The sequence below is a fragment of the Oryzias latipes genome, chromosome 2 (genome assembly GCF_002234675.1).
Source record: "Oryzias latipes chromosome 2, ASM223467v1".
NCBI lineage: Eukaryota > Metazoa > Chordata > Actinopteri > Beloniformes > Adrianichthyidae > Oryzias > Oryzias latipes.
In genome coordinates, this window is record NC_019860.2 from 3,961,717 (window position 1) to 3,982,659 (window position 20,943).

The 20,943-nt window shown below is 40.9% G+C and overlaps 1 protein-coding gene across 4 annotated transcripts in view; it reads left to right on the top strand.

The window, feature by feature from the left end:
* The window catches only part of LOC101175464 (glutaminase kidney isoform, mitochondrial), a 21,574-nt gene extending 1,292 nt beyond the window's left edge, over positions 1 to 20,282 (top strand). Inside the window, exons 1-18 of one of the 4 annotated variants that reach the window (XM_011481501.3) lie at positions 3,318 to 3,526; positions 8,074 to 8,170; positions 8,417 to 8,535; positions 11,943 to 12,072; positions 12,149 to 12,228; positions 12,338 to 12,501; positions 12,935 to 12,993; positions 15,023 to 15,055; positions 15,135 to 15,193; positions 15,276 to 15,342; positions 15,428 to 15,478; positions 16,837 to 17,013; positions 17,101 to 17,232; positions 17,316 to 17,408; positions 17,513 to 17,574; positions 17,655 to 17,731; positions 18,591 to 18,654; positions 18,724 to 19,051. In XM_011481501.3, coding sequence (XP_011479803.2) covers positions 8,468 to 8,535; positions 11,943 to 12,072; positions 12,149 to 12,228; positions 12,338 to 12,501; positions 12,935 to 12,993; positions 15,023 to 15,055; positions 15,135 to 15,193; positions 15,276 to 15,342; positions 15,428 to 15,478; positions 16,837 to 17,013; positions 17,101 to 17,232; positions 17,316 to 17,408; positions 17,513 to 17,574; positions 17,655 to 17,731; positions 18,591 to 18,654; positions 18,724 to 18,871 — 1,464 coding nt within the window. In that variant the 5' untranslated portion in view covers positions 3,318 to 3,526; positions 8,074 to 8,170; positions 8,417 to 8,467 and the 3' untranslated portion in view covers positions 18,872 to 19,051. Of the gene's footprint in view, positions 1 to 3,317; positions 3,527 to 8,073; positions 8,171 to 8,416; positions 8,536 to 11,942; positions 12,073 to 12,148; positions 12,229 to 12,337; positions 12,502 to 12,934; positions 12,994 to 15,022; positions 15,056 to 15,134; positions 15,194 to 15,275; positions 15,343 to 15,427; positions 15,479 to 16,836; positions 17,014 to 17,100; positions 17,233 to 17,315; positions 17,409 to 17,512; positions 17,575 to 17,654; positions 17,732 to 18,590; positions 18,655 to 18,723 lie in introns of those variants that run through there. The other 3 variants (XM_023964204.1, XM_023964211.1, XM_023964216.1) reach the window with 3 other exon arrangements.
* Positions 20,283 to 20,943: the final 661 nt, after the last annotated feature.

Consider the following 20,943-nt stretch of genomic DNA (forward strand, 5'->3'; position numbering starts at 1 on the left):
TAAAATAAAAATGCATTTAATTTACAGAAATGAGGATTGTTCATTATTTTACTATTTTTTTAAACATATATTTCAAAAGTTTTATTAACTAACTGAATATTTAGCTCGTTTTAAAAATAGGTATTTCCACTTTGTTTAAGCTGTTTTACTCTTTTTCAGGTACCTTTGGAAGTAGTTGTTAGCTAGGCGTGTGTAGCATTTAATTATAGCGTTAAGCATCGTTTAGGTACAATTAATAAACATTTTTTGTAGCATTTCAGCGTCTTTTTTCAGCGTACTCACAGTTTTTGAGTTTAGTTTTGTGTTTAGCTGTTTATAATAATTAATTAGCAACGATTTGTTCCTTTTTTTTGCAGTTAGACCGGTTATTAAACTTATTTTAGTTCAGTTTATCTTAAAATATTGTTATTAAACATTTTATTTTTTAGTTTTTCTATAGCTAAAAGCCACACAGCAAAAGTGAGAAAAGGTCAAGTTAGCTTTTTTTTTTTAGACACCGAGACTTTACCAAGTTTGCATAATAACCGGGTTTTTAGACATTTATGTTTATTGTGTTTCTACTGCCACAGATATTCAGCTAATGCACTAATTGAAGGTTGATTTAGCATGTTTAACGTTGGTTTTTTAACATTTTGACTTTTCATCAACATTTGAACTTGAAGATTCAATATTTCTGCATCAGAAGTATTTTTAAATAGTTTTTTTTTTCTTTCTAAAACTTGGGTTTAATCAGAGTGTTGTTTAAAAACACACATTCAGGGGTGTCGATGCTTGGACAGCAGCAGAAACAAATATAAAATCTAAAAGGCACGCCAGCTGTTTTCCCTCACACGTCTTCCTATAATGTGACGAGAGTCTGGTGTTGACTGAGGCTTCTGCTGCTCCTCTTCCTCCTGACAGCACAGATTCATGCGCTGGAAGGAACAGATGGGCATCTTTTCCATTTTTTGATTTTTCAAAGTAAAGGCAGTTTAAATTGAGCTGCAAATATTTGTGTTTCTATCCAATTCCAGCTGTAAATGTATGTAGAAGTGTGGAAAAAAAGCTGGGTTTGAGCACATTTGCGGGGTAATTAAACGCACCATTGCCCCGCAGGTTGGCAATGACCCGTTTTGTTGTTTCTTTGCAGACGATTTGCTGGATTGTCTCAGCTGACTAGTTTCATGCTCGAGGTTCAGTTTCAGAGCAGAAACTGTGTTTGAAAGGAAGGCCATTCGTTTTACTACATAACCACAGAAGAAGAAACCTTAAAAGAATGAGGATTTTTTTTACATATCAAAGCACAGTAAATGTAAAAAATAGGATGAAATAGAGATATTTAGATTGCAACTTCAGTTTTTTTCAGCTCTTCCACTTTTTCAGTTAACTTTGTTCTAAGCTGTTAGCAGTTTTAGTATAAGATTAGCTAAATTTCATTTTTTATCAAGACTTTCATCTACTTGTTTAGCATTTAGCTTTTTTGTCTTAAATGTTCTTTAATTTTCCATTTTATCCAACATTTTTCAGGAAATTAACCTTTTTTTCAGCTTGATTTTTTTTCAGGAAAGTTAGCATTTCAAATACAAATTCTAGCAATGTTAGGCAGTAAAGTTCTTTAGTATGGATGGTTATTTAAGATGTAACATAAACTAAATATTTATTGTGTAATTTCAGCTTTTTTATAGCTGTTCCACCCTTTTTCAATTAATTTTGTGATTAGCTGTTTAGTTAGCTTTGCTAGCTTTCATAGCTGCAGGACTTCTACTCATTTAGCATTCAGTTCTATAGTTTAAATAATCTTTAATTCTCCATTTTTTCCAACGTTTTCACATTTTCTTTACAAACGTGGCCGTTTTTAGCTGCTTTTATCAGTTTGAGGCAAAGTTAGCATGTCAAATAAAGTTTTCAGCATTGTTTTGCAGTAAATATTTATAAAGACCCTCTCATTTTAAAGTTATTCAGCATGAATGGTTCTGTAGGATTAAACAAGAAGCTATTTTCAGCTGTTCCACTCTTTTCAGTTTATTTTGTCTTTAGCTTTGAACATTGTTAGCAATTCTTTTAGCAAGACTTCTATCTACTTAGTTAGCATTCGACTTTAGTCTGACATTGTCTTCAATTTTCCATTTTATCCAACATTTTACTAGTTTTCAGCAAATGAAACTTTTTTCAGCTTGTTTTTTTTCCGAGGAGAGCTAGCATTTCAATGACAAACTCTAGTATTTCTTAGCAGTGTATGTTCATTTTTGCTCACTTTAAAATTATTTAGCAGAGATCGTTATTTAAGAGGAAACAGAAACTAAATATTTATTATGTAATTTCAGATTCTTTTTCAGCTGTTTTACTGTTTTCAGTTAATTTTGTGTTATAGCATTTAATTAGGTCTGCTAGTTTTCTTAGCTGCAAGTCCGTCTACTTATTTAGTATTCAGTTTTAAAGTCTTAAATTGTATTTAATTTTTCATTTTTTCCAACATTATCACTTTGCAGCTAAATTAGCATTTGATAGACAGTTTCTAGCATTGTTAGCAGTAATAACAGCAATTGTTTTACATTTATTTTCAAGGCTGTTTCATTCATTCTAACATCATTTAGCACAGATGGATGTTAAGGATGAAGCAAAGCCAGCAGAGGAGATGAGTTTGAGACGTTAAAGTCGGACCTCCAAAGCCGTCCAGCTTCCGATCCCGGAAACTTCCAAGCGTCAGGAAAAAGTTCAGGAAGCTTCTCGCTTTTCCTGTTCAGCATTGTTGGAGTTGGCCGGTCTCTAAAGCTCCCTACAAGTGAATCGCCGCTAGTCAACACGGTCAATCTGTCTCGACAGGAGCGTGATGAAGTTTCAGCTCAATCCAGTTCAGCTTGTTTTGTTCAGAAAATCAATAAAACAGCCGCAAAAAGACCAAAATAAATCTGATCTAGACCCAAATAAAGTCTATTTTAGTCCGTCCGTGTTTGCGGGTTAGGGTTAGGGTTGCTCCCTTCACGGAGTTCTCATTGAGCCTCTCACATGCACAGATCTGCATGCAGATCAGTAGCAGCTCTCGTGTCCTGACCTTTTAAACCTCCCCAAAAGGGAGGGGTGGGGCCAAAACATCAGCTGAGTGGCTTTTATCATTTGACGCTTCTCTTAGATCTCATCTTCACTGCAGCTCCTCCCAAATCCTGGACGATGACTGAGGTTTGTGTGTGATTGTGTTTTGTAAAAAAAAATCTTCTGCATTTAAGCCGTTTTCTGCAAATCCTGTTATGACTTGTTTTCTTTTATTTCTGTGCACTAATTCAATGTTCTTCCCTCTTCCAACTCCCCCTGTTGTTGATCTGCTTTGCATTTGTAAGTATGTTTCATCTTTTGGAATTTATTTTCTCTTTAGTGGTCGTTCAGACTTTGTCTTCCTGTAGAAGTAGAGATTTTCCAAAGAAAACCCCCCCCACCAGCCGCTCTTACTTTGAAACCACCCCCACTTCCTGTCCGGTGGACGCCCTTCTTCTGCCCTTCCTTGCTCCGTTGTTCCTCCTGTTCTCCCACACGGTCTCTGATGTGAGCTCAGGTCAGAAGCGGACCACGGTAGCAAGCTCATCAAAGTGATGCTGCGTTCCAGGCTCAATGAAAAAGTCAGGATTTCTCCATTTCTGCAAACAGAGCACTAAAAAATGCTTTAATTGCATGGATTTTAACTACTGTTCTTTCCGCACTATAGGCCGCACCAGATTATAAGGCGCACCGTCAATAAATGTTTTTCTTTAAACCTATGTTATATTTCAGGCACACCAAACTATAAGGCGCATTAAGCGAGACAAAGGTGTCAGAGATAAGTCTATCAGTCAGTCAGAATTTATTGACTGCATTCACAATAAGTCTAAAACTCGTTTTTAACACTCTGTATGACATCAACTCTGGAAGCGCTGGCCGTGTTAGCCGCGATAGCGTATTCACAGTACCTGTAACACCTTACCCTGCAAAACGTGAAAAAAACAACTGATACCATTAAACCAAACATTACTGTGACTATGCTAATTCCCAACTTTGTTAGTAAGAATAAAAAACAGTCCAACACCGCTGCAGGTTAGGGGCGTTAGCATATTAACAAAATCTGTAACTCTTAACCTTGTTTTTAACACGTAAAAAACAGACTGATACCGCTAAACCAAACAGTACTGTGACTCCCAACCTTGTTAGTAACAAATAAAAACATAGTCCGACACTGCTACTTGTTAGCCGCGTTAGCAAATTCACAATACCTAAAAGTCATACCTTTGTTAGTCACACATAATAAAAAAGACTGATACAACTATAACAAATGTGACAGTGACTATGCTAATGCTAACTAACCTTGTTAGTAGCACATAAAAAAACATTCTGATACTGCTACATATTAGCCACGTTAGCTTTTTCAAAATATCTGTAATTTGTAACCTTGTTTGGAAATTGTAAAAAAAAAAAAAAAAGAGAGACTGATACTGCTAAAAAGGTTACTGTGACTGTGCTAACTCACAACTTTGTTAGGGAAAAAAAACTGTGCGATACCGCTACATGTTAGCCGTGTTAGCATATTAACTACTCCTTAAACTTATGACTTAGTTTGATTGAAACATGTAATAAAATAATCTGATACAACAAAAACAAATATTACAGTTATTACGCTAACTCCCAACCTTGTTGGTAACAAATAGAACATAGTCTGACACCACTACACATTAGCCGCGTTAGCATATTGACAATACCCAAAAGTCCCATCCTTGTTTTCAACACGTAAAAAAATAGACTGATACCGCTAAAACAAATGGGGCGGGGCGGCCGTGGTGCAGCGGTAGGGCGGTCGACCCATGATCGTAAGATTGCAGGTTCGAATCCCGCCTTGCACGCCCATGTGTCGAAGTGTCCTTGGGCAAGACACTGAACCCCACCTTGCCTCTGGTGGGAGGTTGGCGCCAGTGTGTCCGGCAGCGGAGCCGCCATCAGTGTGTGAATGTGTGTGTGAATGTGTGTGTGCATGGGTGAATGGGACTGTGACTGTAAAGCGCTTTGGGCCTTCGTAAGAAGGTAGAAAGCGCTATATAAGTATACGCCATTTACCATTTACCAAATGTTACTGCGACTATGCTAACTCCCAACCTTGTTAATAACATGTAAAAACCACAGTCTGACACCGAGCTACGTTAGCCACGTTAGCATTTTCACAGTACAAGTAACCCTCAATCTTGTTTGCAACATGAAAAAATGGACTGAAAGCAGCGTTAGAACAAACATTACCGTGACTACGCTAACACCTAACCTTGTTAGTAACACGTAAAAACACAATCCGAAACTGCTGCGCGTTAGCCGCTTCAGCAAATTTAAAATAAGACCGAACTAAACATCTTAACCGGGCGCCGTGTACTTCCATTAAGCTCAACTATATGTAATTTATGAATAAGGTGCTCCAGATAATAAGGTGCAGAGTTATTTTTGAAAAAAATAATGGCCTTGAAGTGCGAAAAATACAATCCACTTGGGTTTAAAAACTTAATAATTGAAATGAGCTTTAACTAAATGGGATTGGTTATCACTGACATCCTGACTTTTAAATTTGAGTGGAATCTAGCAAAACCTCCTGAAAACTCTTAACGTCTTGCTTCAAGTACAGTGTTTTTTCCCCCCCGTTTTCTTCAGCAGTGCGCAAAAACATGTTTGTGTTTTGTTCTTTTTTTAAATTAAATCGCAGAAACCAAGAATCAACAAACATTTGAAAAATAATCTGAAAAACACTAAATGATCTGCTGAACACACGGACAGGAAACACTGCTAACTCTGAGATTCTATCCTCTGTATTTCTGTTTGGCAGCAGCATGGAATCTGTTCTACCTTTAAACACCCTCTCCTAACAAGCAGGCCAGTGTTCCCATGATGCCTTGCAGGATAGCATAAGCCTGGTGCTTAAAGCTTTCCACAAATCCATTTGGTGCTGATATGAATCATAGCCGAGTGTCTCTTCCCGTCCGCCTCCTGGCGGGCTACTAACTCCTCTCGGGGATGCCAATGGAGTACCAGCCAGGTCACATGACTGCTGCGCCACACATGAATGCTGACGGAGGGAAAACTAGCCTTCGAGTGTTTGCTTTCATTATTAAAGGGGAATCACTCCTTCAACCACTCACAACAGCTTTTAAGGTGTTTTGATTTTGTCAAGATAACCTCCTGGTGGTTTTGAAAGACTTGATTATGTCAATGAATAAATCGAAAACATTCTTAGCTTTAATAGCTTTTTTTCTAAGTTTTACCTTTATGTTGCATTATTCTTAATTTAAACACTTAGTTTTTAGCATTTTTGTCAAACTCAAACTCAGGATTGCTCAGCATCTTTTCTCTTAAGGCCATGTCACACAGCCACTATGTACATTTTCCGCATTGTGCGTGATTCTTGTGAGATGAATACACAAATTTTGTGGCTTTCCACGACAATTCCACCGATGTCCCACCGATGTGTAACTTTTATAATGCGTTAAAATTACGTAATTGATGCACAAATCACTGATTAGTTGCACATAAAGAGCACAATAATCAGTTCATGTTCTTCAGTGATTTAAGTGTTCTATGCATGGTTTATTCATATTTCTTCTGTGGTTTTAACGTGGTTCATTTGTGATAAAGCTGACAGAATGTTACGTAAAGACCACGACTTTTGTCATTTTCTCCACGTGTATTCACGTATGACCTGTTTTCATATGTGCAATGTACGTAAAATGTACATAGAGGCTGTCTCACACGGCTAGTTTAGTTCTTGGCATCATTGTGTGACTTTTTTTTTAAATCATTTAAAACATTCTTTATCTTTTTAGGCTAATTTGGCAGTTTGCCAAATTAGTTTGCCAGCTCAATGCCATTGGCATTAAGCTAGCTTGTTTAGCTAATGTAGGCAGTACCCCATTTTTTAAAAGCAATTTTTGCATTTTTGTACTAGCATTGTTTTACCCGTTTTAGCTCATTCTGCCAGCTAATTCTGCTGATTATTATTGTATATTTTTTAGCTTATTGTTCAGCTATTTTATCATTTTTTTAATTAGCTTTAGCGTCTTCAGCAACCGAATCAACCAAAAGCATTCACACATGCACGCGCATTAATCCAGGTAATTCAACTTCTCTTGTTTCTTTTCTCAAGTAGCAATCATCATTTTTTTTAATTCTTTGCCAACTAAGCACTTTGCTAAATTAGCACTTAGCTGTCATTTTTTGAAACAATTTTTCTGTATTTTGATGACCAGTTCAAGCATCTTCACCATTTATTGGTCATGTCTGGTTTTAGAACATCCGTTAGGTTTCTTTTAGGTCCAATTTGCTGTCAAGATACTTTTCTTTTTGCAGTTTATACAAGCATATAGCTAATTTAGCTAATTCTGCTGATTTTAGCTTCACGTTAACTAATTCATTTAATTATCAGATTTTTCTCGTATTTTTTAAACTGATTCAGCGTTATATTACGCTTTTATAGCATATTCTGGCATTGTTGTAAAATGTCCAGCTGACTCAGAGATTGCTCTGCTGATTTGGTAACCCCCCCCCCCAGGAGTTAACAAACAGTCCACTTTTTCTTAGCTGAGATTTGACACGATGTTAGACTAGATGGAGTTTGGCACCACGCTGCAGACTGCTCTGCCCTTCAGCGGGGCACCAGTGTGTGTTTGCTTTTTTTACGACCTGCTTTCCGCTAACCATCAACAAGGAGCCTGAGGCTTTGGCAAACCTCCATGCTGGTCTCGCAACATCTCCGATTCAGTTTCCCGGCCTCGCAGTCGCTGTAAGGGAGATGACTGTGGCTTTGTTATTTTTATGGAGCCCAGCCAAGAGCTCCAACTCCACAGAATTTGTGTCAAGTCATCCACCCAAGACTTGAGTTTCGGTTATTGCGCAGTCCTGGCTGGTATTCAGGCGAAGAGCGCCGTTGCCCCTCAGCTCTGGCCTTACAGCAGGTTTGGAGCTGAAGTAAGGCCAGCGTCTGGCCGCTGTCGCAGTAACTCCTGGCTGCTTCTCCTTCCAGTCTGAACGCCACGCTCCTTGGAATCCCCTTGGTCGTGGCTTTTTTGCCTCACGCCTCTGCGTGTGTGTGTGATGTTCTTGCAGGAGAAGGAAGGCAGGCATCCTGCCCAGCCTGGAGGACCTGCTCTTCTACACCATTGCAGAGGGCCAGGAGAAGATCCCCGCTCACAAGTTCACCACAGTGAGTCCTCTGAGAGGAAACTGATGCAAAACGAAGGGGGAAAGCGGGAATATTTGACTTCAAACAACAAAGTATTTCAACATAAGCACTTCAAAAAATGTGGGAAGATCAAAAAATCGTGTTCCCGCCCTTTTCCCTCTTCATGTCTCTGTTTAAGAGCTGCTGTTCGTGGCTTGTTGCCTCATCGATTTCCTGTCAGGTTGGTACTGATCATGCCTCCCCCCCCCTCCCCCACCCTCTACGCAGGCTCTCAAGGCTACAGGCCTCCGCACCGGAGACCCCCGGCTGAAGGAGTGCATGGAGATGCTGAAGGTGACGATGAAGACCACGTCAGACGGAACGCTCGACCGGCACCTCTTCAAAAAGTAGGCGGGGCTCGGATTCATTCATGCCCACCCGGCTATTCAAATTCAAATTCAAATTAATTTTATTTATATAGCACCTTTCATGACAGCAAAGACAGCTCAAGGGGCTGTACATAAAAACAAAAACAAATGCAATAAAATACATTCAATTAGCCCCGCGCAATAAAATACACAAAGACAAACACCAGTGGAAAATGAATAAATAAATAAAATAAAGAGAAACCAGAATAAAGAGAAACCAGAAGGTTTGTGGGCGGGTCTCCTATGGATTTATTGTGATGTATCAGTGTGGAAAAGTGGGCGGGGCTAGGATCTATTTTATTTTGACTTGTCAGTGTAAAAATTTTGCAGTTCTTGGATATATTTATGCAGACTCATCCGTTTGAAAAGAGGGCGGGTCTAAGTAAAAAGTAAACAAAAGAGATGGGAGAGCTCGGCTTCTACCTTTTGATGGTTAGCATGAATGTTTCATGGGATTCGTGATGCTGGTCAGAGTAAAGTCATTAATTCTTCATCCCTCCTTCACTTCCTCCACGTTTATGTTTCAAAACTTCAGAATCTGACCCGTTTGTTGTCAAAAATATTCAAAATTTCGCTTTTGGTCCTTGCAGCAATTAGGATCGTCTTTTTGCTTGACGCAGAGACGAAAAAAAAAGTTTTTCAGCTCTTGTTGTTGATGTCTCAACCTCCTCCAGTTAAAGTAAACACAGACAGGAGCGACAGCTGGGGAGGTGGCATTGCAGCCATTCGGGACATATGACGGCTCACCAGGGCTGCTCCTGGCCGCCGTCCATCACTTCCGCTTTGCTTATTTATAGAGCTGCGAGGGCGGCGCGTGAGCGAGCAGTGCGTGAGCGAGCGTGTAGTTCAGCTGCAGGGATTAGACGGTTTGATGCACCGAGCCACAAATCTGCTGCGGCCCCCCCTCCCCCCTCCCCCCCACAGCTCCTGTCTGGGAGGCTCACAGGAAGAAGATCGGCACAAAACGGGAAATTGATAAAATTGCCGCACAACAAAACGAGAAGACGTCAAAAAAAGCTCTACCAAAATCTACTCTGAGAGATAATTAAGGGTTTTTCATAAGAAATAATGAAAGATAAAGGCACCAACACTGTTTATTATATCACAAATACATAAAATAAACAATAAAAACATCCGTTTTGTTGTAAACAAATGCTTCAATCCAACATTTAGTTGGAAAACCTCAAAGATCCATACTGATCATCTTTGGATCTATTGTCAAGTCGTTCCCAGTGGACTTTAATTAAGATTTTGTCCTTTTTAGCCAAAAGCAAAAAACCGCTGTTGCTTTCTAGGACAGTCTTTCCCAGCCCTGATCCTTGGGGAACACTGTCCTGCATGTTTCCATGTTGCCCTGCTTATGCACACCTGATTCAGTCATCAAAGGCAGGTGTGTTTGAGCAGTGTTGGAGTAAAAACATGCAGGACAGTGGGCTTCAAGCTTGGACCAGGGTTGGGAAACACTGTTCTAGGACATAGTTTCTGCAAAGCGGCAGGAATTCAAGTTAAATTCCCCTCGGAGATGAAAGCAGGAACCATTGGTGTGGTGCAACCCTGCCCCCCCTTCCCGTCTTTGTTTCGGAAAGCCCGGAGCAGGGAGCTTGTGGCTCCCCCAGCGTGTTTTCTGTTATTTTTCCAACAGCACATTTCTGTCTGCTCCTGACTCACAAGGATTTGTATAAAGAAATACTCAAAAAATGCAAGTTTTGAGCTCAATTATCTTTATTTTATGTCCTCCAGCATCTGAAAAAAGGTTACGAGAATGTTTTAAAAACTCCAAAAAACACAATTTTCATCTGAGAGGATCTTTAAAAAAGATCATATACAAAAGACTGTATTGTCCGTGTAACGGCTGTGGCCCATAAGCCAACAGGTCACTGACTTCAAGCGCCTGAAGACTGACACAGCTAAAACAAACATTACTGTGACTACGCTAACTGTCAACCTTGCTAGTAGCATGTAAAAAAAAAAAAACAGTCCGACACCACTGTACGTTAATCGCGTTAGCAAATTTACGATAACACCAACCTTGTTTGCAGGTGTAAAAAATAGACTGATACCACTAAAACAAATATTGTTGTTACTACGCTAACTGTCAACCTTGCTAATAATACATAAAAAACACAATCCCACACCGCTACAGATTAGCCGTGTTAGCGTGATTGACTGTATAATATCTGGACGGATGGGGTGTGAATCCTGAAATGCTTCAGATTCCAACCAAATGAGATCAATTCAGTCGCCATTTTTCTGGGAAATGTCCGTCGCCATTTCGGAACCAGAAGTTGGATCCGTCTACATTTCTATGGCAACCACTCTCTCCAATCAGGACTGAGCATGTTAGAAGGCCACACCGCTACCACTGAAAGTGGGCTCTGGAGAATCAGTCAAACGCTATGATTGTTTGATTGCGAGGCCACCTTCTTTTATTGCTGCATCTGATTGGTCAGTTTATAAATTGAATAACTTTGCGCTACGGTAAGAATAAAATGAAAGAATTAGCAAGAACTTGTTAATAAAAGGTAGAAAAGCAAGAATGGTTATTCTGATAAACATAGCGACGGAGTAACAGCTTTTATTTCTCAATAGAAGTTTCAGCTTTTTGGGACAAGCGGAGACTTCCTATTTGGAATAAAAGGGGGGAGGGGTTGTTCAGTCCAATGGTCAGCATATTTATGATAACAGCAACCTTGTTTGCAACACGGAAAAAAACAAACATTACTGTGAGAACGCTAACTCCCAACCGTGTTAGGAACCCATGGTAAATGGCGTATATAGCGCTTTTCTTCCTACAAGGACAAAGCGCTTTACAGTCATGGACCCAGTCACGCACACATTCACACACTGGTGGCCGCTCCGCTGCCAAACACAGGCGCCCGGCTACCACCAGAGGCAAGGTGGGGTTCGGTGTCTTGCCCAAGGACACTACGACTCAAGGGCGTGCGAGGCGGGAATCGAACCTGCAATCTTACGATCACGGGACGACCGCCCTACTGCTGCACCACGGCCGCCCAAACATAAACATAAAATAAAAAATAGCCACGTTAGCACATATACTCTGACAGGCAACCGAACATTTTGACAGGGCGTCGATTACCCATCAAAACCGTTTTGACATCGGTAAACATAACTAGAACTAATTCATATTCAAGGCGTTCTGGATTATAAGTTACACCATCATTTTTGGGGGAAGACATGAAGGCTCTTAAGTTTGCCTTACAGTGCGGAAAAATACGGTGCGCTGTTTTCTAGCCGGTTGCCATGGTGACATGGGAATCTACATAGAGGGTCACAAAACTGATTTTTTTCTCTTTCTTGAAATGGATAATAGTAAGTGGTTCTGGTGGGCCTGAACACAAACCCGGCAGCTCCTTGTCGTCACTCAGGTGCGTTCAGAGCAACATCGTTCTGCTCACTCAGGCCTTCAGGAAGAAGTTTGTCATCCCGGACTTCCAGCCTTTCTGCGCCCACATCGACGAACTCTACGAGAACGCCAAGAAAATGCCCGGCGGTCAGGTACGCCGCCTCAAAAAAAGTCCCCTGTTTTTATTGTTTCTTTCACTTCACAAAAGCTGGAAGTCTTCCTCTGCAGGTGGCGGACTACATTCCCCAGCTGGCCCGCTTCAGTCCCGATCTGTGGGCCGTCGCTCTGTGCACCGTGGATGGACAGAGGTAAGCCCCGCCTACTTTTTAATGCTTTTTTATTTCCCCTTTGGATGAGCTGCAATAGGCCGTACACTCACAGACGGCTGAAAGGTTTCCCTTTTTTTTTTCTTTTCAGGCACACGGTGGGCGACACCAAGGTCCCCTTCTGCCTGCAGTCGTGCGTGAAGCCGCTGAAATACGCCATCGCCGTGCACGACCACGGCACCGACTACGTCCACCGCTTCATCGGCAAGGAGCCCAGCGGCCTGAGGTTCAACAAGCTCTTCCTGAACGAGGAAGGTGAGGACCCGACCGCTCCGTTTCCATGGAAACCAGCCGGCGCTTCCGCTGCGAAGGACGTTTGTCTGGCTTTTAGTTTTGACACTTCAAAGCTGAGCAAATGTCGCTATAAAACCTGACATTGAACACATAAATATCTGGTTTTGATGTATTTACAAACAAATTTTTGATTGAAAGTTGTGGGAAGAAACGTTTTAAATGGTCAAACCTTTCCAAAAGTTTCAGGTTTGAACAGAAAAAGTCGCTTTATTTTGACGTTTATCCTCAAATTGAACTTCTAGTGTTTTAGAGTCGGTTTAAGGTGGAACGGGAAGTTTCCTGCGCTGCAAAAACTGAAAAGACCATTGTTTCGCAAGAAATATTGTTTTGCAAGAAATATATTCTTATAAAGAAAGTTATTCAATCCCAAAAATACCCGTTTGCTCTTCTGCAGATAAACCCCACAACCCCATGGTGAACGCCGGCGCCATCGTCTGCACGTCACTCATCAAGGTAAAACTCTGAGCGGCAAAATCCTCCAAATTTAAGCTTCAGTGCTTAAAAAAAAGTCATTGTGAGTCACTATCATGATGTGAAACCGTAACCACGCTTCCGGCAGATTACCGCGCAGATTATAGATTATGGCTCTGAAGGGATTTGCCCAAACGCAGCGTCCCTCAGCGAGAGGAGAAGTGGACCGCCGTCTCCGGCACCACCTCTCTCAGGTTTCATCACGCGTCCAGCTCTGACCTTCACCAACGCCCAGGGAGGGGGGGGGGGTTCCGACCCCCCGCGCAGGAAACCCAAGAGCACCACCTGCTGCTGCCGGCGCTCACTCACTCCACGCTCGCCGTGACCTTCTCGTGTGGCCGGAAAGCCCAGCAGGAGAGCGGCGGGGGCGCCCCGGAGCACATTAATTACGGCGACACACATCAGGACATCTCCTGAGCGCAGAGCCGACCCGACATCATTAAACATCACAGTTCAGATGAGGATTGTTCCGTCTGAAATCCTCAAAGGGATCCTAAATTTGGGGGTTTTCCATGGTCAAATCCATTCTATTGGGTCTTAACAGTTCAAACAGAGTAAAATAACTTGCTTTTACTATTTTACAGAGTATAACGAAACACAGATGTATTAAATAAAAAAAAAAAGAATTAAGATGTTTGTCTGAGATACTTCGGGCATCAAAGAGCCAGTTACCAATTTCTTGTTATAAGTATTGAAAAAGAGTCAATCATATTAGGTTTTTATTGGGGGGCAAAAAAGTAGTTTTTAGCTATTTTTCCACTCAAGAAATAAGGATTTCATCAATAAAAATTCCATCTTTGTTTATTTTATATCAGCAGTTATGAGAAAGTGGCTTTTCTTAACCAATTAAAAGATGGAAATTGTTGACTCATGAAGTTGTTGGATTCAGTATTTGGGTAGGAACACTCAGCCCTAAACCTAACAATATTAAGGTTTCAAGAGTGAAAATACATTTTTATAGAGTTTTTTTAGTAACTAGAGACTTAGAATGCATTTTAGGTTAACTGCCAGACTCACAAACACAGAAAAAGTACAGTAGAGGTGGAATCATGATATGGCAACATCTAGAAAATGGTTGGATCTCTAAATCTATGAGAAAGTGGTTTCTTTTTGTTGCCACTAATGTTTAAGCTAATTTTCCTTAGCAACCACCATTTACTCTCGCCGTGGCTCGCCCATTTAACAGAGCAATGTTCTCTGACCTGCATGTTCAGTTGAAATAGTCTTGCAGGATTGTCATCTTTAGGATTTGCTGCATACAATTTTAAGATAAAATAATTTTTGTATGGGCAGTCACATATTTAGACTTAAAGTCTGGTAGAAATGGTGACCTTCATGGCAACCATAGACTTTTTGTCAAGTTTGGGTCTAATGAACATGTGTACCGATTTTTATGCACGTATGATTGAGTAACTTTTCACATTTTCCTTAGCAACCACCATTTACTCTGGCCAAGGCCAATATCTTTTCACAGGACAATGTTTTCTGACATACGCGTGTGTTCAGTTGAGATAGGCGTGCAGAATTACCAACTTTAGAAGCAATTGCATATTTGTTTAGGCTAAAAATGTTTTTGCTTCCTTTCTTTTTGTGGGTCTGGTTTCTAGCTTAGTTCAGAGACTCCGCCTCCCATGTGACTGTAAAATTATATTAAATGTTGTTCTATATTTTGGCACATCTTGAATGCAACTTGTTACAGTTTAAGTGTCATTTGTGTGGTTGTGCTCATGAAGACTTGCTGATATGATCCTCAGTGTTGAAGCCTCATGAAGCTGGACTTGGTTCGGTTAAACCCGCTGTACGTTATCTCATGTTCTCCTCCTGTGTTTAACTAAACTCCTGACTGGATTAACAGGGTTCCTTAGTCCCCCCTTTCTAATCTGAAGTCACGTTTTCCCGCCATAGGCTAATATAGAGGCGCAGCTCGTTCATGGTCGTGCTAACGTCACAATTTAGCGTTTTCATGCTCAAAGGTTAAATGCAATCTGATTGGTTGTGTTTGGGTTTTCAGCAAGGAGCCAGCAACGCCGAGAAGTTTGACTATGTGAGTATTATGTGAGTATGCTGTATGCGGTTGTTGGTTAAATCCTTCCCTGCCGTTCCTAACGCTCACCCGCCCATAGATGATGAACTTCATGAACAAACTGGCGGGAAACGAGTACGTTGGTTTCAGCAACGCCACGTGAGTGCAGCCAGCAGCAGCAGCTCCGCGCTCCTGATCTGACCAGCTGACCTTAACTAAAAACCGCCTCTCGCCATTTCAGATTCCAGTCGGAGCGCGAGTCTGGAGACAGAAACTTCGCCATTGGCTACTACCTGAAGGAGAAGAAGGTGAGGACAGACGTGATGTTCTGGAACCAGGAAGTGACATCAGTCTATTTCTGGGTGGTAAAGGATTTACGGTCTTTCTCCTTAGTGTTTTCCAGAAGGAACAGACATGACCTCCATCCTGGACTTCTACTTTCAGGTGAGCTCAGGAGACAGTATTTTACTTCAATCAGACCACAAACACACATAAATGTGTCGGTTTTTAAACTAGCACGCTAAAGTTAGTATTAGCATCCTAAGAACGTGTTGAGCGCTCCTAGCCGATATCGCTAAAATCATCCTTTTACCAGGTAACAGGGACTTTTTTACTGTTTTTGATAAAGACAGGGACATAAAGCAATATTCTACACTTTTTCAGCAAATTTAGATGAAATTGTCGGTGTAAAATTGAGTTTTTTGTTTATATTTTAACAATCTTTTTTTTTTAAAGTGTGGATTTTTTAAACAATTTTTATTCAAATACCATTAATGATTATTTTTTTGCATTTTACAATCTACTTTTTCCATTTTTATAAGTTACTTGAATAGTCAATTTAACTGGATAAAAATGTAAAAAACTATTTTTTGCTGACTCACTCTTGCTACCTGGAGTTTGTGAAGAATTAGCTTAATAGTATGTAGCGGTTTCACTTTTTCAGTGACTTTGGTGTTTGGTATTTGTTGTAACACCAGAAATTATTTGACTTTTGAAATAAATATTTCTTAGCATATTTGCACCAAATCAATGGTTAGCTAACGTTAGCTCTCTAAAAGTCCTGTCACACAGCTGCCACGTATATGTTGCGCATATTGTATGGGTGAAAATTGGTCATACGTGAATTTACGTGAAAAAAGGGAGAAAAGTTGTGGTCTGTACGTAAAATGTTCACAGATGAATCACAAATAAACCATGTTAAAACCACGAAATAAGTACGAATAAACCACGCAAAGAACACTTAAGTCAACAAAGAACATGAACTGATTTTTATGCTGTTTAAAAGCAATTCATTAGAGATTTGTGCGTCAATTACAGAATTTTTACGTGATATGTGCGCTGAATACGAAATATAAACGTTATACATCGGTGGTACATGTGCGAAAAGTCCGTTAGACGTACGTGGAACGGTCGTGGAAAGCCACAAATTTGCCTATGTATCACAAAAGTCATGCACAACTGCGTAAGATTTACGTAACAATTGCGTATAAACTAGGCACAAACTGCATAATTCTCTATATACCAAAAATTTTGAACAGCTCAAAACCGAATTTACATAAAAACCCTCGACAGAAATGGACGTACGCAAGAAACACTTACAAATGTAGTATTTATTAAAACATTTAGTATCATGTAGCATATTAGCGTAAAACAAAGGTTAGAGTTTTAAATTCTATGCTAGCTTCATGCTACCACACTTTTTTTAGCACTGTTGAGTTCTTTTAATTTTTGAATATTAGGGCCATTTTAGCATTTAAGTGTTGGCATTTGATTAAAAAGCTTCTTTATTGTACTTTTCTTAGCTTTGCTCCATAGAGGTGACCTGTGAGAGCGCCAGTGTCATGGCGGCGACGCTGGCCAACGGCGGGTTCTGTCCAATCACAGGCGAGCGCATCCTGAGCCCCGAGGCGGTCCGAAACACTCTGAGTCTGATGCACTCCTGCGGGATGTACGATTTCTCGGGACAGTTCGCTTTCCACGTCAGTCCCTTCGCAGCTGCGACGTTTTCCCAACGTTTTCACGCGCTTTTATTCTGAAAGGTCTCCGCTTCCTGCCCCTCCTCCCAGGTCGGCCTGCCGGCGAAATCAGGAGTGGCCGGTGGGATTCTGCTGGTCGTTCCCAACGTGATGGGCATCATGTGCTGGTCCCCCCCGCTGGATAAGTTGGGCAACAGCGTGAGAGGCATCCAGTTCTGCACGGTAACTTCACAATACCCCGTTGTTTTCTGCCGTCCTGATCACCTTCACATCCTGATATCGGGACGTCTCTGTTTTCCCTGCAGGATCTGGTTTCTCTCTGTAACTTCCACAACTACGATAATCTCCGGCACTTTGCAAAGAAACTGGATCCTCGTAGGGAGGGAGGAGACCAGAGGGTGAGTCAGAGTTTTCCCTCCTCTAGACTCATAGACCTGCGTACAGGTCTGATCCACCGCTCCCCCTGCTGGACAATCCCTGCATCACAGCTGTCGTGTTTCAGGTGAAGTCCGTCATCAACCTGCTGTTTGCCGCGTACACGGGAGACGTGTCGGCTTTGAGGAGGTGCGTGGGCCGGCTCGCCGTCGTTTGCCGCCATCACACCTACCCCTTCTTACCGCCGTTCTGCTCCCTCTTCACTGCAGGTTCGCGCTGTCCTCCATGGACATGGAGCAGAGGGACTACGACTCCCGGACGGCGCTGCACGTGGCCGCAGCCGAAGGTGCAACGCCACCCAAACAGGAGATCCTGAAAAGCAGGATTTTTACAGAACCAAATGAACAAAAGTTCCTTTAGAAATAACATTTGTGCTTTAGTTTTTCTGACCTTTGATTCTGTTTGAAATCGTTCGGCAACATTTTCCCTCAATTTTCTGTCATTTTGTTTTATTTAACGGTAAAAAAATGAACTTTTTTAAACTCTTATCTTAGGTTGAATTATTTTACTTTTTTCAGTAAAAAAGGTTTTCAAATTTAATTTCAATGAAAGGAAAAAAAAGTTAAACTTTATTTTAAAAAAATAGGAAATGCAGGAAAAAGTTTTTAATCACAATAAAAATACACTCCCCCCAATTTGTTCCAAAATTGATATAACTTTATTGATAAAATGGTAAAATAAAGCAACTTTTTATACTTCTACAAAGATCTCAGGTTAAAATATTTTTTCGTTTTCTTTAGTAAAATTAAGGTTTTAGAATTAAGTTTCCATAAATGAAAAAAAAGTAAACTTTATTAAAAAAGTTAAGAAAAAAAGACAATTAATGGGGAAAAATATACAAATAGAAGAACAGTTTGAGTTTATATTTACATTTCCATAAATGAAATATTTTTAAAGCTTTATTTATATAAAGTGAAGAGCTAATTTACAGGAAAGTGTTTTTAACTAAATAATTCTACATGTAAATTTATGTCTATTTTTTTTAAAACAAATAAAATGAAAATCAACCAAAAGGAGTTAATTTGAATATATTTTGGTGTTTTTAGCAGACGTAGTTCCAGAAATGATCCCTTCAGATGAAGTTGAAGCCTTCATCTGTGATGCGTTCACGGACCTCATGTTTTTTGTGTGTGTGTGTGTTTTAGGACACGCTGAGGTGGTCCGCTTCCTGCTGGAGGCCTGTAAAGTCAACCCGGTTCCCAAGGACAGGTAAGGATAACGCTTGCATGCCTGTTGTGTGCTTTTGAAAGCATTAAAACGTTTGTTTGTTTGTGTCAGGTGGGGGAACACGCCGATGGATGAGGCTGTGCACTTTGGCCACCACGACGTGGTCACCATCCTCCGCGACTATCACAACCAGTACAGCCCGCAGGACAGCGGCGCGAAGAAGGAAAGCGCGGAGAATAAGCTGGACGGGATGCTGTGACGTGGCTCCGCCCACCCAAACCTGAAAGTTTGCAGGAAGGTGTGCCGAGGAACCGATCCCCCCGACCCCGCAGAGAAGGAGCCGTTTCCGTTCTTCAGTGTAGATTCGGTCTCTGCGTCTGCAGAGCGGTTCCTCCTGTCATCAACACATGGCGGTGGAATGTACCCCCCCCCATTGCGATATTTAATCATGTGACGTGCGCACTCCTGTGTTTGTGTCAGTGACGCTCTAAAAGCCGAAGGCGTGGCGTTCGGCTGCAGTTGCTCGTCCGGCTTTTGCTCTCACCTCTTTTCTGACGTCTAGTTCAACGTCTCTAAAGTTTAGCGACAGAAGCTAAACGTTTTAACTTCTGACAATGTAATAAAACGATGAACCGAAGCATCCGAAAACGATTTACTTAAATTAGCAATATAGATCGAGGTTTTATTTATCACATTTCCTCTTTTATTTTTTTGAAGATTTAGCTTTTGGAACATAGAGTCGGAAGTTCTTCGTACGTGACTCCTCCTTTCTGAACACACCCCTTTTTGCTTATATCACTATCAAAAAACGATGAACAAGTTTCCTGCTTAGTATTTACTCTACTTCAGACTCCTCCGTCGTCACATTTGTTAGTCTTTTTTGTCACGACCCGAACGATTTCTTAGCTTATGTATATTAGGCTAATAGGTTAAAGGTCACGGGTCGAAAAATTTCAGTAAAAACGCTACTAAAATAAAACCACAGAAACCGAAAGGGGGCAAAGTTAAAATTAGTTTTAAAAATGCATTGCTTACATTTTTTTTAAATTATTTATAAACAATCCAAATCTGTATGTGAAGTTAGCCTAAATTTTTTTTCTAAACGAAACAATATGTTTGTGTTGCTGTTTTTTTAAATCCAGTTTCTGTTGACCTCATATGACCTCTGACGGTTCAGGAAGTTTGTACATATCAGAAGCGACACTGCCAGACTGCAACGACCCAGCCAGAGCTCCGCCCACCAGGAAGTGAGCCCAACAGAGGAACCCGACCTGCTGTTGAAGTGCTAGTATTCATCAGACGGTTTCCTCTGTGGAGCGCACACATACACGCGTGTTTGTGTTTGTGTTGATGTGTTTGTAACCTCAGGAAAGACGCCGCCGGAGCTTCACCGCCAGTTTTGAACCTGTGATGTGAGGAATGTGTTGCACTAGAATCTTCGTGCCGTTCTTTGTTTGTAACCGTCGTTTCTGTCTTCTTCAAACTCATGAGAGAAGCACAAAAGTTTTCGTTTGTGTGTGCGGGACGCGTGTCGCAGCGGGAGTTTTCTGAATGTAACGTCACTTCAGTTTCTTCTTTGTGTGTTATTTATGCTGCTGCGGCTCATTCCGACCTGTCGAGATATTTATTCACCTATAAAAATGTTTAATAAACTTAAAGGACAAATAATACTCATTGCGATCTTTCATGTAATTTTATACACTGCCATTATTTTGATCACTTTATGACATCACACCTTAACATTAATTCTTTTGGGGTGGATGGGTTCTTCTTGCCCAATGGTTTGCATTTCCTGCATATTGTCACAACACGGAGGTCTGTTGGTGACTCAAGTAATTTTTCCAAACTTTTGCCTCCAGATCGCAACCCCTCCGTTGCTCCAGAGAGCCATTTTGGTCGTGCTGAAACAATTTTCTCCATGGATATGTAAAGTATTTTTTACAAAGTACTTCCTCTTTGTTAACACGCTAACAGCTTGTTGTCCTTCAGCTTCTCCGGCTCTCAACTGCGTTTAATTTGAGAATTCTTCTGGAGTTATGGCTGCCAAACTCACTGAAGAGTATTTTGGTTGAAATAATATCAAATTGGGGCTGCACGGTGGTGCAGTGGTTAGCACCCTTGCCTCACAGCAAGAAGGCCCCTGGTTCAATTCCCAGCTTGGGGACATGAACAAGAACAATCCAAAACTCTCAGTGTCCTTACAAATCATTAAACAATGACAAATTAACCCTTCTACTATCCTAGGCACTTTAACATTGGGAGTAGGGTCATCTAGACCCACTAGACAGTGCGCTGAACCTTTTTTCTTCAATGATTTGTGATCTTCACTGG